Source organism: Mauremys mutica, chromosome 1, assembly GCF_020497125.1.
Source record: "Mauremys mutica isolate MM-2020 ecotype Southern chromosome 1, ASM2049712v1, whole genome shotgun sequence".
In the NCBI taxonomy this organism is placed as follows: domain Eukaryota; kingdom Metazoa; phylum Chordata; order Testudines; family Geoemydidae; genus Mauremys; species Mauremys mutica.
In genome coordinates this window covers 104,791,692-104,807,856 of record NC_059072.1, presented here as the reverse complement: position 1 = coordinate 104,807,856, position 16,165 = coordinate 104,791,692, and the positions used below count along the sequence as shown (strand labels likewise).

At 40.2% G+C, this 16,165-nt stretch overlaps 1 protein-coding gene across 6 annotated transcripts in view; it reads left to right on the top strand.

Annotated features, from left to right (window-relative positions):
- BRAF (B-Raf proto-oncogene, serine/threonine kinase) overlaps positions 1-16,165 on the top strand; it is a 136,582-nt gene that overhangs the window by 76,093 nt on the left and 44,324 nt on the right. For all 6 annotated transcript variants that reach the window (XM_044989354.1, XM_044989370.1, XM_044989360.1 and 3 more), the window contains exons 4-7: positions 4,770-4,873; positions 6,133-6,235; positions 11,423-11,571; positions 12,767-12,886. In XM_044989354.1, the coding sequence (XP_044845289.1) occupies positions 4,770-4,873; positions 6,133-6,235; positions 11,423-11,571; positions 12,767-12,886 (476 nt within the window). The remainder of the gene's footprint in view (positions 1-4,769; positions 4,874-6,132; positions 6,236-11,422; positions 11,572-12,766; positions 12,887-16,165) is intronic.

The window sequence follows — 16,165 nt, the reverse complement described above, 5'->3', positions numbered from 1 at the left end:
CAACCAAAGACCCTTCAAATTCAAAGCCCCCAAAGTATCAAATGAGCAGTTTGGATGAAGCTTCCATCCAAGAATCCATGTCTCTGTGCACTCAGTAGCATATGTTCTTTTTGCCTTCATCCAGCAAAATAACCCATCATACAGTTTTGCTTAACAGCATGGAACAGCTTTCTATCTCCTGAGAATGTCCCAAAGTGAAAGGTCTGATATTAGAAAATTGATGCAAGAGTTATTTCAGGGATATAGCCCCATATCCTCTTATTACAGTGTTACTGGAATTTAACACAGATTTACTGAAATAAAGCATTTCCAGACACCTGCTTAGATCCTTGTGACTGCGGTTAATAAATGTATTTTCAGCCATATGGTTGCAAATACACATATCCACTTTGCAAATATTTGATAAGAACAAAAGAATTGAGAAATGGAACAATTGATTGTCTAAATAGATTAATTTGAACTACAGCCCTGATTCAGGAAGGTTTTTAAGCACAAGTAATCCTGTTCATTTAATTGGGACTACTTACATCCTTAAAGCTAGGCATATGGCTATATACTTTCCTGAATGTTTGATGAAAAGTGTATCAAATGGGTTAAACTGAGTCATTTGTTTAAAATGATGTAACTTACTTTTTTTTAAGTGCTTAATGCAGCTCACACTCTACACAGCCTTAGCTCTGCAGTGTTCCCTTATAATATATATTCAACACCCTCTCCTACAGCTTATGTAAGAAAATAATTTGTCCCAGCAACAATTCTATCTATCCTTGATTAAAAAATATTAGCTGAGGCTGAGAACGAGAACTGGCCTGTTAAATGTCTCTTCTTGTTTTACTCGAGATTGTCTCAAACTGCACGTTGGGAAGAGTGCATATAAGTAACTTAGATTCAGAAAAAATAAATCACTAGACTTCTGGAAATAATACAAACATGAGCAATGTGCAGCCTGAGTTTATAAGAAATAAATATTTGCCAAACTAATGTAGTTTATTTTTATATAATTGCAGAATAAATGGATAAGAAAGGAAAGTGGTAGAAATGTGAATTTTAATAAAGCATTTTTTGTAGTCTCATTGAAACCAAAATCAAAATTTAGTTCAGCCTATCTTGGATAGGAATATAAGGGTATGGATTAGAGCTGGTCTGAAACTTTCCAGTGAGCAGTTTTCTGTCAGAAAGGTTTGATTTGATGGAATTGAAACATTCTGTGGGAATATGCCAAATCATTCAAAAATTTTAATGGAAACCAGCCAGGTTTCCCCCAGCCAACTGGCTCCCAGTCTTGTTTTCTCCCCCCGACTCCCTTTCCTCAGTGGCTCCCAGTCCTAGTCTCTACCCCCTTCAGCTCCCAGTCCCAGCCTCCCCTACCTCGTCACCCACCCAGTCCTAGCCTGTCCTATTCTCTCCCAGTATCCTTGCGAGACCAGACCCAGTCTCCCTCCTCCAAATCCCAGTCACAGTTTCTCTCCCTCCCTCTGTCCCCCCAGTCCTACTAAACTCCATGTCCCCATCAACCCCTTCCCTTGTCCCCTCTGCACTTAAGTCAGCTGGCTTCCTCCTCCACACTGTCTAGGTGCCACCAGGGGGATCACTGAGAGCACAGGATAGACAGGCTCCGTGTTCCCGGATCAGAACAGCTATTACGGGTAAAGCCTTCTGAACCCCCTGGGCTGGAGCATGCTCATTTGCTCTGTGGGGATGGTGCATGCACAGTTTGGTCAGCATGAGAAGCTGGAAGGTGATGGAGCATGCTCAGTGAGGATAGAATTTTTGGAGATTTTAGGTATTAAGCTCTAGTAAATCTTTAGTGAGCATGTGCGAACTGTGATTTTTTTCAAAGGCTTATAACTTGGCCAAATTTGGGTAGAGTTTTCACAGGGATGGCAAAAGGCACAGCCCTGACAAAGGCCACCCCCTGCCAAATTTCAAGTCCCTGATCCAATGCTAGAGCATTTCAAAGAAAAAGTGTCAATTTTTTAAAACATGGGCATAATATATTTTTCCCTAGCTGCCCTCTTGGAAATGGTTAACCCATTTTGGTTGAAAATTTCCAGTCAAAATCAGCATGAGGCAGATACCTAGCAAAGAAAATTTCAACCCAAACAGTTAAAGTTTAGCAATGTTATAAGCACTTGAACTCAGGGTCTTATAATGGGAAGTGTTGGACAACCTTAATAATAGGCTGTGCTACCAGTCCCACCTGTAACAATTTGCCTAAGTAACAAGTACATGGGGGCGGAGGGGAGAGAGAACATAATTCTACAAAGAATTGAACAGTGGGATGTAAACACTGTGGAGGGGGAGGTTGGATAAATGGTGTATTTTTGGAATAATGGAGTGGATTTATGGAAGGGAAGGTCTAGGCTGTATAGCGAGAGAAACTTTGACACACACTTGTCTGTAAAATAGTTTCTACAAAAGAAGTACTGGAAGCCCCATTTCTTTGAACTTTTAAAAATAGACTAGATAAAAATGTACTGTAAGGAACAATTGTACATTGACAGGGAGAGGGATCATGACCGAAAAGGTCACTTCCATTTCTTCCTTCTAGGGGTATGGCTACACTGGCGAGTTGCAGCGCTGGAAAGCCTCCACCAGCGCTGCAATTAGGAAGTGGCCACACCTGCAGGGCACTTCTAGCGCTGCAACTCCCTGGCTGCAGCGCTGGCCGTACACCTCACTCGGCATGGGGAATAAGGATTCCAGCGCTGGTGCTGCAGCGCTGGTCATCAAGTGTGGCCACACACCAGCGCTGTGATTGGCCTCCAGGGTATAAGGATGTATCCCAGAATGCTTTTATAAATTACTCTTTGTTTTGTTATGCAGCCTCTCTTTGTTTTGTTGTGAACTCTGAGCTCTGTTGATCCCGGAGCTGTTTATCTACAAACACAGCTCCTGTTTGCTGTGATCAATCTGTGAACAATCAAATGAGATAATGAGGCAGGCAGGGAGTGAGTGTAGGCTTGACAGAAACAGCGGGGGCAGAGGGGAGAAAGGGAGTCGTGTTGGCTGCAGGCTGTTTGCAGTTAAGAGTTAAGGGTAAGGGATCGGGAACATGTTCTGATTTTTCAAGTCAGGAAGCTAACACACAGTGTTGGCTCCAAAAATCCACTCTCTCTCTCTCCCCCCGCTCCCTGTCACACTACGCCCCACCCCACCCCCCTCCTTTGAAAAGCACCGTTGCTGCCACTTGAATGCTGGGATAGCTGCCCATAATGCATCACTCCCAACAGCGCTGCAAATGCTGCAAATGTGGCCACACACCAGCGCTGGTGGCTGTGAGTGTGGCCACACACCAGCGCTGGCCCTGCACAGCTGGACGACCAGTGCTGCAACTACCAGCGCTGCAGATTTGTAAGTGTAGCCATACCCTAGAAGAGCATACACCTAGAGTCCTAGAAATGCAATAAGTAGCGTAACCTCAGTAAAGTGGCATTCACAAGGACGCTTGAAAGAGGATTGTCATTGTTATCTTTAAGTAGGAGCCACAGGCTTCTATCTACATTTAGAATTTTTAAATGTTAGCTGCTCAACTGAGCCCTGATCCAAAGTCCTTTAAAGTCTATGGAAAGACTTCTATTGACGTCAGTGGGCTTTGGATCGGGCCCCCGATAAGTTGTAAATAATTTCATTTCATGTGGTCTGACTGGCTTTTTGGTTAGTTAAGGCTGAGGAGCTTCCTAGCATGGAATGGCTTCATTACAGAAAAAATAAAATACCAGGGATGAGCAGAAGGGAAAGTATTGGTGTATATACCAGCAAATGAAACCCTGTTCAGCAAATAGCACCAGAAGTATTGAAATGGTAGTGTTTGATATGTTTAGTCACTCTAATATATCTTATCCTTTTTTTTGATTGCTTAAGGAACACTGTCAATTAAAAATCACAGTTTGCTTTAAAAAAAAAAAGCTTTACTACTGTTACAGGAAACACCTAAGATCACTGAACTGGAAGAGATTAGAGGAAAAATTGTATTAGAGAACTGTATAGTTTGTGCACTTCACAATATTTTGTGTTTGGTCAGTTTTAATCAGTTTCCTTTGTATTCAACTACTCCTCTTTGCTCATGGGGGTCAAACAGCAAAAGGGGAAAGAAATATGTTCTTTACAAATAGGAAAATGTGTCTGTAGAATCACAAATATTGGCGGGGGCCTCAAGGACAGATGTGTTACCAGCCACCACTATTAACTCTTTTTTTCTTTTTAAATTGACTAGATTTGAAGTTGATATTTTCCATTGAAGAGATCTGTATCTTATTTCAATATTTATTGTAATGAATTTTATAAACTTGTGGCAAGTAGTCCAGTTCAAGCTAGTTCATCCACGCCTATTGCCTGTTTATTTTTAGTTCTAAATGACATCACTCCACTTAATTGCAGTACAAGCTCTTCAAAATTATCATATGTATAAATAGCTTTTAGTTATCTATCTCTCAGCCATCTCTGTTGCAAAATGGAAAAGGATAGAAGGTCACCCGGTCAACTCAAGTTTTCTCTCTCAAATGTCATTAGAAATTTAGGTGGCATGCATGTCCAGCTGAGCTTGGTTTGATATGGAATTCATAATGGTGTGGTTTGTATGCAGTTTACATAATGTCCACAATGTGCAAAAGTACTTTGAGAAATTAGTATTTAGGATTCTATGAAGTGCTGTACAAATGAAAATTGTGGTGCTTTGAACATTTTGTATACTTTTTAGTTTGCTTCAACCATGAGAGTGAATTGTAATCTCTTCCTCTAATGCTTATGTCTTATATTTGACCTTGCAGGTTCCAGCAAGATGTGGGGTGACAGTCCGGGACAGTCTAAAGAAAGCTCTGATGATGAGGGGTCTTATCCCAGAATGCTGTGCTGTTTACAGAATACAAGATGGGTATGGTTGATGTGGGGTGTGGTTTTTTTACGCTATCAGGGTTCTTTCTAGGAGTATACCAGCATGGGCCAATTCCATCCAACACTGAAGGTAAAGATCAGTCTCACTAAATTCAGAATGAACTATTTAGTTTGTGCTAGAATGGTTTGGGCCAGCTTAAAATATGGGGTGATAGCCACAAAACCGTGCCTAGAAGGCTATGACATATGAAAAGTTTATGGGGAAATCTCTAACAGAATGCAACAGGCTGTTATCCCTGAAGTCTGTTTTAGCTGCAAAACTATATGAAAACATCTAGTTTTAAACTATGAAGTAGGGTTGTTTTGAATTTTTAACTTTTATTTGGTTTTACCTGAACTGGGTTTCAAAGTAAAACTTTGTTAGATGCAGGATTTACATGAATAGCTCTTAAAATGAGTTTCCATCCTTAAACTTCTAATTAAAATCCTACCATTCCCCCAAATTAGTAAGCCCTCTGAAAGTCTGTTGTGGGGACAAATTAGAGAGACAAAGTAGGGGAAGTAATATCTTTTATTGGACCAACTTCTGTTGGAGAGAAAGACAAGCTTTCAAGTTACACAGAGCTCTTCCTCAGGTCTGGGAAAGGTATTCAGGGTGTCACAGCTAAATAAAAGGTTGAATAGATAGTTTAGCATAAGTAGTTAGCACATATTCTAAGGGGCCATTCAAGGTGAATATGTGCTAACTACTTATGCTAAACTATCTGTTCGACTTTGTATTTAGTTGTGACCTCTGAGTACATTTCCAAGACCTGAAGAAGAGCTCTCTGTGGCTTGAAAACTTTTCTCACTCACCAACAGAAGTTGGTCCAATAAAAGATATTACCTCACCCCCCCTTGTCTTTCTAATATCCTGGGACTGACACAGATACAACAACACTGTATGCAACATGGGGACAAATTGTCACACAAGTACTCTTTTTCTTTGAATGGATAGAATAGTATCTGTCAATTTTGGACCCAAAGGACCAGCCATTCTCTGCAGTTGTAGATCTTTGCTGAAGCTGGTTTGAAAAAAAGAGTGCATCTCTTTACCCTGCTGTTTGTCCAAGAGTGATGCAATTATTTGGGGGTAAACTCAGATTAATTTCTTGCCATTTAAATTTCTAACAGTGGAAGACTGGATAGCAAACCTCCCACAATACCACTATCCTCTCGATAACAACTTTTCATGTCTTTAGCATAATGTTTGCAAGGGTTTGCAGGTTTGTAACCATACAGGGCTTGTTTACACTTCAGAGAGAAGAAGCCCATTGGCTGGGACACTGACATTTCCTGGCTCACAGGAGAGGAGTTGCACGTGGAAGTCTTGGAGAATGTGCCGCTTACCACACACAATTTTGTACGTACTTTGTATTATGAACTGTCTAAAACGTTGACTAGAGTTGAATCTACTTTTGAACATTTTAAATCAAAATAACTGTGTCTGTTTTTGAACAAACATTTGTATCTGTGGTGGGGAAGGTTGTTGCATAAGAGGTTTTTAATCCAACAGACTCAGATGAACTAAATCTTATTGCAGTTGAGATAATTGACATTAAAATAAACACAACTTGACTTTCCTTAACATTTTAAATCACCACTGCATTGCAGAGTGGTAATAATAATCCACTATTTTTGTATAGTTGTATTTATAAAATGTGTTCTGTGCTTCCCTGCTGACTCCGCAGCAGCAATTAACTAATGAACCATATTCCGAGAGCTATGCTGACATCATCAGTGCTGCCGGTGCACATATATTTTTTGACCCGATGAGGTGCTACATGAATGGAAGCTATTTAACAGAAGCCCTCTGGATCATTTTAGGTCCATACAGAGACCTGGAAATAACATTTACCACATGGAAAAGGGCAAAATCTAAATGAAAGCTATTTTATTTTTAGGCTTAGGGTGTATTATACAAACAGTGGACTGTTAAATTAATGCATACAAGCGATTATAAAAAATTCTGGACATCATCCTTTAAAACTTTTGATTGTTACTTGTAGGAAATCTTGCTTGTGTTACTTTTAGGTTAGTTTTGTTTTTAAGGTGGGGGAACCAAAATAGAACACAAGTTTTGTGCCTTGTAGTGTGGCTCTGTAGTGTAGCTTTTTCTTTTTTACAATTACAAACATTTCCAGGTTTTACTAAACAAAATTATAAATAAGTTGGGTAGAATTTGATTTTTTTTTTTATAATTGTGATGGATAACATCGATGTTTATTTTTGCACAGAAAGAGTTTAAGTCTGGAACATTTCTGGTAATTAAAAAGAGCTCTTTCTCTGGAACTCAGAAGTATGATGTCCCTCAGGATATTAGTACAACCAGCCAGCAGTCTGCTCTATGCCATGTAGTCCTGTTGTCCACACTGTATGATAGGTGGCAAACCCCATTCACACTGTGCCCAGGAAATAAACCGTATGCAACATTTAAGTGTAGGCAATGGATCTTTCAATCCCTACGTTCAATTGTCCTTCCAAATTGGAATGAACAGAAGTTAGGTTTACTGAGACCTGAAATGTGGGCCAACTGCTCCGTTGGACCAGAGTACTTTACTAGAGCCAAGGAAGGCTTAGTATCAGAAGGGTAGCTGTGTTAATCTGTGTCCACAAAAATAACAAGGAGTCCGGTGGCACCTTAAAGATTAACTGATTTATTTGGGCATAAGCTTTTGTGGGTAAAAAACCCCACTTCTTCAGATGCATGGAGTGAAAATTACAGATACAGGCATAAATATACTGGCACATGAAGAGAAGGGAGTTACCTTACAAGTGGAGAACCAGTGTTGACAAGGCCAGTTCAGTCAGGGTGGATCTGGTCCACTCCCAATAATTGAGGAGGAGGTGTCAATACCAAGAGAGGGAAAATTGCTTTTATAGTGAGCCAGCCACTCTCAGTCCCTATTCAAGCCCAAATTGATGGTGTTAAGTTTGATAAAAATTTAAGTTGTGGGAAATTATGGGAGCTTTCATGAGTGGGGTTGGTCAGACAATAATTATTTAATGGTAGTAGATGTTGAGATTCAAAAAGTTAAAGCTTTATGACTGTTAAAACACATTGTCAATATCAAATGTCAAAATATACAAGGTAAATATCCTTAAATCAAACTCTAATAAGTTCTCAAGCAGCATTTTTCTTACTTTGCCTGTCTGTAAATTGAAATAATTATTAATGGAAATATTTTTTCAATGGTTTTATGTGTGTGGTGACATTGATGTTTACTGACATTTACCGATAAAAATCTAAACCCTCCAAGTCTAATTATAAACCATTTGAAAGTTTCCAATCCTCTGATTTTGAGGAAGGGGGTTATCTGATAAAGATAAACAAAACCCTCTAAAACAGGCCTTCTCTCAAATCCTCTATTTACAAGGTGTTTTGAGACATTCTGTTTAAATATCTTTGAGTTGTTTTCTCCTTCAACCATTTTAAATGCCTTCAAGAGTCATATCTTTGAAATAGGGTTGCTTCTTTTACAGTTCTGACACAGGGATACTTTTGACTTTGCTTCACAGTCCTGTGGCCATTGTCTTTACTGCTCATGGAATGATGCACATTAATTCTGATGGTGGGAATCTTAGGGGCACTTAGAGGCTAAAGAGCAAAATGTTCAAACTTGGATGTTAAAGTTAGCCACTTTAAATCCATATTTAGGCAGCTAAATAAAGCAATCTGATTACCAAAGGTGCCAAATGCTTCTGCGCTCTTACTGAAGTATGGTTATGCGCACCTCTGAAAATCTAGCTACAGTTGAACCCGGTTATGTTGCCGGCCTAGGGGTTTGCCAAAAAGCGTCGAGATAACCGATGATCGAGATAAACGAAAACCAATATGGCGGCAATATATTAACATGTGCTTGAAATTTCTTTATGTACATGATGTGCGTTAATAAATGAGATGAAGCGATCGGCATGCTATAAAAATGTACATACATGTTTGCTAACAACAAAAGGCATATGTGCACCAACTAACAGCAGAGATTTACCAGTATACAATACAAACCACCGTCGATTCTCGATACAAACCTTTATTATATTCTCCAACATTGCAAACACAAAGATCGCTCACAAAATCACAAAATCACAAAAAACGTGCGGGGTGTAGTTCGTTTTTACAAAAAGCTAACCAGTGTCAAAATTAAATTCGCGAGTCATTTCACTCTGACACAGCTCTGAAAAGTATCATACACGCGGTTACTATGGTTTCTTTACAAAGTCTAAAATGCTTTGTTGCTTTTTGCCTTTAACAGTCTGCTTGAAAACAAATGCTTCAATATTATTTATGCTGTCTAAAACAGTTTCATCTCCTACAAAAGAACCATACCGTCGAATTTTCTGTAGCATTTCTACCACCTCACCAGCTGAGGGAATTGGTTCCAAATCTTCGTCCGCATCTTCTTCATCTTCTTTGTCATTGCCGCATGCAGATGTGCTTGCCTGTGCTGACTGCACACTTGATACAATGTCTTCATCGGTGATCACGCCATCAGTAACGACGTCTTTGTCGATTTCTATGTAATCTCGGAATTCCTGGACAGTGATGGCTAACTCCTGTGCCTCCTCTTCCAAGATAGCATCTGTAAGGCTTGATTTTCCCGCCACTTCCGTGAGTTCTTCTGCGGCTGCACGGCACTGTGCCTGAAACTCATCATCGGAAATATCCTGAATGACGCAGTGCATCCAGCAGTTTGAGATTGTTTCCTTCTTCACGTCATTCCAGGCTGATCTCAGGAAGTTCATTGCATCTAGAAGGGAAGGGGTGTACTGTGCCTTCTTTTCATCATGGAGCAGGTATTGGCGCATCAACATTTTCCTGTAGTATACCTTAAGCACTTGGATTATCCCCTGGTCCATTGGTTGGAGCTTACTCGTTGTGTTAGGTGGGAGGTAAAAGATCTTAATGGCCTTGAGACCAGGAACATCCGGATGAGCTCTACAGTTGTCCACGATCAGTGCCACCTTCCTTTTCTCTGCTTGGAACTTCCTGTCCCACTTTTTCACCCATGCACTGAATAGATCTCCTGTGATCCAGGCGCTTGGCTGGCCATCGTAATCACATTGGAGAACTTTGGTCTGCTTAAAACATCTGGGATTCTTGGACTTTCCTATAACGTAGAGCGGGAGTTTTTGGCTTCCATCCATGTTAGCAGCAACTAGCACTGTAAGTCGGTCCTTCGACTTTTTTCCACCGTGACAAGCCTCCCCACGAAACGCCATAGTCTTGTCTGGAAGGCATTTCCAAAACACCCCAGTTTCATCAGCATTAAAAATGTTCCGAGTCTCATAGGTATCCAAAATTGTGCGCATTTGAGTCTTCAGCCATGAATCCACTTGTTCCTGTTGAACCGCAGCGCTCTCTCCACAAATTGCTTTGAAGACAATGTTGTGCCTCTTTTTGAAACGATCCAGCCACCCCTGACTTGCTTTAAAGTCAGGGTGTCCTAGCTTTGCAGCAAGGATGTCCGCCTTCTCCATCAGCAAGGGACCATTGACGGGAAGGTTTGTTGCTCGCGTATTTGTGAACCATTGAAACAGTGCATCGTCGACATCTTTGTGCTCAGCCACTCTAAGTTTTTTTCTTGCTGGATCAAAGACAGACTTCTCGTACATTTGCTTTATCACGTCGGCCTTCTTTTTCCATCCTGAAATGGTGTTTGCTGGAATGCCATGCTGACGACTAAGGTCTGCCGGTTTTGTTCCTTTTTCTAGCTGCAGTATGATTTCATACTTTTTCTCTATTGACTGATTGTCCAGTTTTCTCTTAACACCTCCAGACATTTTTAGAAGGGAAAAAATAAACAGAATAGCTACAGCATGTTATCCTTCAGACAAGATCAACAAGAGTGAGTGAACTGGCATGTGAGTGAACGACCATACGGACCATGATCACGTGCTACGTGAACTCAGCACATGCGCAGTGAACCAAATACGATCATTTTTATTTATATACTAATATATAAGACGCACGATTGGTCTTGGGGATCGAGATAACGGACGTTAAGTGGCAAATTTGGCCCTCTTTTGTGCTCGAGATATTAGGGTACGACGACATAAAAGAACCGACATAACCGATGAGAAAATGCTAAGACAAAGAGAGAATTTGGCGGTTCCACTTCTAAAACGTCGACTTAATACGATTGGCAAGTTAACCGAGGTCGAGATAAATGGGTTCGACTGTACTTCTATCCCTTTTTAATATTATTAAGTATGGATTTGGGTGACTAACTAGGCACCAAATTTTGAAAACTTTGTCCTAAATTCTTATTCCATTTTTATTACTCAATATACTTTGTATAGTGTTTATATTAGTCTGATAAGAAGTTGAGAGGATGCCATAATGCTTTATAACTAAGATTACTTCAAATATAAGATCTTTATGTGTTTAAAATAATACTCTTTGCTTATTGTGTATAAAAGTATATTTCCAAGATCAAAAAAGAGAGTTGTATGTATTTCTTCCAGGGCAAGATGACAGTAATATCTTAGTGGAAACATAGAGCCCTGTCAGATTACAAAAGTATCTAACTGTTTGTTTTCAACACTACAGGTACGAAAGACATTCTTCACTTTAGCATTCTGTGACTTTTGTCGAAAGCTGCTTTTCCAGGGATTCCGATGCCAGACTTGTGGTTATAAATTTCACCAGCGCTGTAGTACAGAGGTGCCACTGATGTGTGTTAATTATGACCAACTTGAGTAAGTAATCAAAACTCCTGTGTTCTTTAATTCAGACTTTTGTTGAGTTTCTTTACATGACACAAAAACTAATTGACAGATGTAACTGAAAAAGTTAAGAGAAGTGTCTGAGAAAATTACAATAGTGAAGCTGTTTCAGTGAGAGTATATAGTTCTTATTTTCTCAGTGCTGGTTCAGATAACAAGTTCAAGTTTTCTGTTTGTACTGTGAAACTCTTTCTTAGAAGATGAATAGAAGGGCTAAAATCTTGATTCAGCCAGATAAACTTTGCATTGGTCACATATGTTGTTATCCAGTCAAAAAAAATTCCTTATGCGGGGAATGATAGTGCCTCACTTAAATGTGTTTAGATGCAGGTGTATTATCTTTGGTCAGCTACAGTTAATTTGGTCTCAGATAACATTGGACTTGATCAATTAGACAAAGTTGACATTTGTTTTACTGCAGGCTTGGTTGAAAAATAAAACCCGCTGGTGGTTTTTATATACCTGGGTAAAAAGTATCAAGCAGAATCAAGAAAAGTGCAGAATGTTTCAATATGCATTTGTTCTTGAATTTTTATACTCAATTTGTTCTGTACTAGGACTCTTGACCAAGGTTTCTGCTCAGTCTGTAGTGATCTTAGTACCTATCAGTTCCAACAGGGCCAAGTAAAACCATTTAAAAAGACTTCCCCATTAGGGAAGGCTTCCAAACGTTTTTCAAATAAAGTTTTACTTCCAGCTTGCATTCATCACATTTTCCCTGGCCTCTTCTAGATGATGAACTAAGAGTTGTGGGTGCAGTTGTTTTATCCTAGTCATAGCCCCATTTGAAAGTCCCTTTTTAATATTATACTACCACCTTCCATATAAGGTTACATCACAGTCTTCTTTATAAATTACTGTGATTTAACACGAAGGTATAAGTTGCCTGCTTTTACACTGCTTAGAAACTAGGTTTTTACAATTTCTAGCACTCGGAGGTCAAAATAACTTTAGACAAAATAGTGTTCAAGGCACTAACTCTTGCTCCCTTGCAGTTAACTAACAACTTGTGAAAATGTTCAGGGTAGTCTGCCAGTGCATTCTCTATTCTAAAATTTAGAATTTGATACATGATTTTTTTTTTCTTCTGTGCATATTATGTTGTGAACCTTCTGGGTTTTGCACAAGTTAGGTTTGTTTTTGTTTTGTTTTTGTTCTTGCCTCACAGTTTGCTGTTTGTCTCCAAGTTCTTTGAACACCACCCAATATCGCAGGAGGAGGCCTCCTTAGGAGAGACCACCCAAGCATCTGGATCGTACTCCTCAGTGCCCCCATCAGATTCTATTGGGTAGGACCTTACTACTGCTGCTTAATGACTTGACATTTTAGTACTGTTTGCCTTGATGTATTCAGAATACTGCTTCAGAGCCTCTTCGCTCACCTGCATAATTAGGTCCCTATCCTGCTAATACTTGCACATGTGCTCAACTTTTAAGTTCACCAGTAGTACCACTGATTTCAATGGGGACTAGTCACATGTTTAAAGTGAAGCATATGCATAAATGTTTGCAGGATAGGGACCTTAGTTGTACTTTTTTGCCAATAGTGGTAATGTAGGCCTGGTCTAAACTGGAAAGTTTTTTGATATATCTTTAGGTTTTTTCAGTATAAATTGCTTTGCATCCACACACAAATTCTCTCTTTTTGCTTTATTTTGCATCTTGTCCAGCTATAACTAATTCGCTTTGAAGCAACATAACTTTATTTCAGAATGAGTTATAGAAGTGTATGGTTTGTATGGACACATCTCCATTTCAGATGAACAACACTGCTTCAGGTAGTCCTCCCACTACCATCCCTACCTGCACATTACTTCACATCTACATTGGCCTGCCTGGCTACCTGTGCTTTGGGGTCCTCTTGACTGTATGTCCCCCCTCTGTTTAAACACTGACATGTACCCATATCCATCTGTTTGCGATGCCAGCTTGTGATAAATTCACAGACACCAAATCCTTTCAAGCCACCGTGCTCTGTACTTCTGCATGTTCCCATCGAGGAATGCTGTACTGCCTTGCCCTGTGGAGAGAAGAATATGTTTACTCTCATCTATCCAGTAATCACCGGAATGCCAAGATCCACCAGCAGCTAGCAGAGCAAATGCAGGAGAAGGGGTATTCCTGGGACACGAGCCAGTGCTGTGCCAAAGCAAGCAGCTGATTCAGAATTACTAAAAATGCTAAAGATAAAAACAAGACCTCTGTTAATGATCCCATCACATATGTATGCTATGAAGAGCTGGAGTGGATTTTTGCCCAAGAGGCCACCACAGAACCCTGGTATATGTTGGCAACTGAGCTATGGTCCATAATAAAACAGACACACCTTTGGAAACTACACAGGCAACCATGGACACCTGACCAGGAGGGATTTCCCTTGTGCAGCCAAGATCTCTTTAACAGAGACCCAGCTTGATACACCCCCAGGGACCCTGCCAGAGAGCTAGAGTGAGAATGCTGCAGAGGGGATCTCATCCAGTAAGTACTGAGTGCTATATTACTGTTATCCATCCCGTAGTGCCTGCTTCGGGGGATTTGGAAACCTTTCTTCTAGGCGCTGGCGGTGCGATGCCATGTCTAGTGGATGTTGCTATAACGATGGCAGTTGTGTCCATCTCTTTGCAGCACCCTTACTCCTTGGCTTACTCAGCTTTTCTCTGGTCCCAACAGCATGGAAGCTGGAAACACAAGCTGAAAATACAAATTGTTAAAAGTAGCTTTTCTCCTCCATGCAAAATATTTAATCCCGTGCCCATAGACCAAAACACACCACATCACTTCTTCCCCATGCTGCTTGATGTTAAATTTCTCTATCCCTCAACCATCTCTGCCCCCACCCACTACCACCCAAATGGCACTACACTATGTGGTGACTAGATAGCAGAGAGAAAAATGTAAAAACAAATTGCTTCCAATGTAGGCAACGAAAAAGCAAGACATAGTAGAAAATTCATGTAAGACCATAGTTTAGACATTGCCTTGAGCTTTCTCATATATGTGAAGGTAAACAAGATAAATTGGCCACTAGAGGTTCTTTTAGGCATTTCAGATTTAAAAATTGTATTTATTACATAGACTTGAAGGCATATGTGGTGGCAGGCGTTATAAAAGGCATGTAAGCTTTTCACAGAGCACTCATTTACCAATACAATGTACTGCAATAAAGCCAGTTCAGGACATGCATCACAGCTGCAAAATTCTGTTTATTTTGTAGTGTGCTTTATGCTGATCAGATGATTTAGAATTAGAAATAAGACTTGTAAGCAAAGATAGTGATATAGTTTTGACACACACATTACAAGATATTGCTGCCTTCCCAGACAGACTCATGTAGGTAATGCTTCACTCCCGCAACAGCTCAGTGACCAATAACAAATAACGATGCTACATATCTTCCTGGTTGTCCTTTGCTTTCTGAACATGCCTCAGAGTAATACCCACCAATGTAAGGGCAGGCTGCAGGATTCTACAAACAATTAGCCTGTCTCATGGGAACACACATGCTTTCCATTCCCCCATCCCCAAACAAGCAAACACACATACACAAAATGTAAGGATAGTTTTAATTTAAAGGTCGCTACTACACCATATTGCAGGGAACCCCACTAGAGGGCAAATAACGTCAAAAAAGTATTATATCCAAGTGTGCCCCAGGCTGGGAAGAACTAACGGGAATGGAATTCCAAAATTGAGAAAATTTGGAGAGAAGTAACATTTTGTCATTTGTGGCTATTATATTGGTATAGTAACTACGTGTATGGTTTCTCTGTTCTCCTAGCCTGTGGCATGGCACAGCCCACATTGAATGGGGTATTACCAATAGCTGAGTTCCTGGCAATCCTCTGAGGGTAGCAAGAGAAGACAAAGATGCTGTTTGGTGACCTCATGAATGAGTCCCAGCAGAGGGCAAAAAACCCAGAGAACGGAGCGAAAGATTTGTGCTGCAGGACAGGAACGGGAGAGAGGACAACAGGGCATATGCTGAGGAGTTGTCAAGAGAGCACATGGACTGACTGACCAGAGAAAGGGACATGCAGGAAAAAATGTTGGACATGATGCAGAAGGAGACATGTTTTCTGGAGAACAGTGTTACGCTATATTCCTGTGTAACACTCTAACCTAATCCTGTGCTGCCGCCTATTAAGATCACAGTGTACTGGGAGCCCCCTTTCATTCCCCAACTGCAAGAGAGAGACCGTTCCCCACTCCATTCAACCCCCAAGACAAGGAGAGAAAAATGTGTAGGTGGGGATCGTTGGTGTTGAGTCCCTAAAGAAATATATATTCACTTTATACCTTTTAACGCAAACTTAAAAAGAATTTTCTTGTGTTAAATCAATAGTTTTGTTTATTATTGTACTTGTATCAATGAAGTTTTTCAGCCAGCTCTTCCTACCAATATGCATTCCTAATAAAATTAATTCACAAACTGTATAAGTTACTTTGTGTTCATTTCATTCAGTACATTACGTCTATTTTCCTCACCTGCACCCTGCTCTCAAATAGCACATTGCACCTGTGACCTAGTTCCCTGGACCACAGGGACATTTGATTGAGGCATCCTTTCC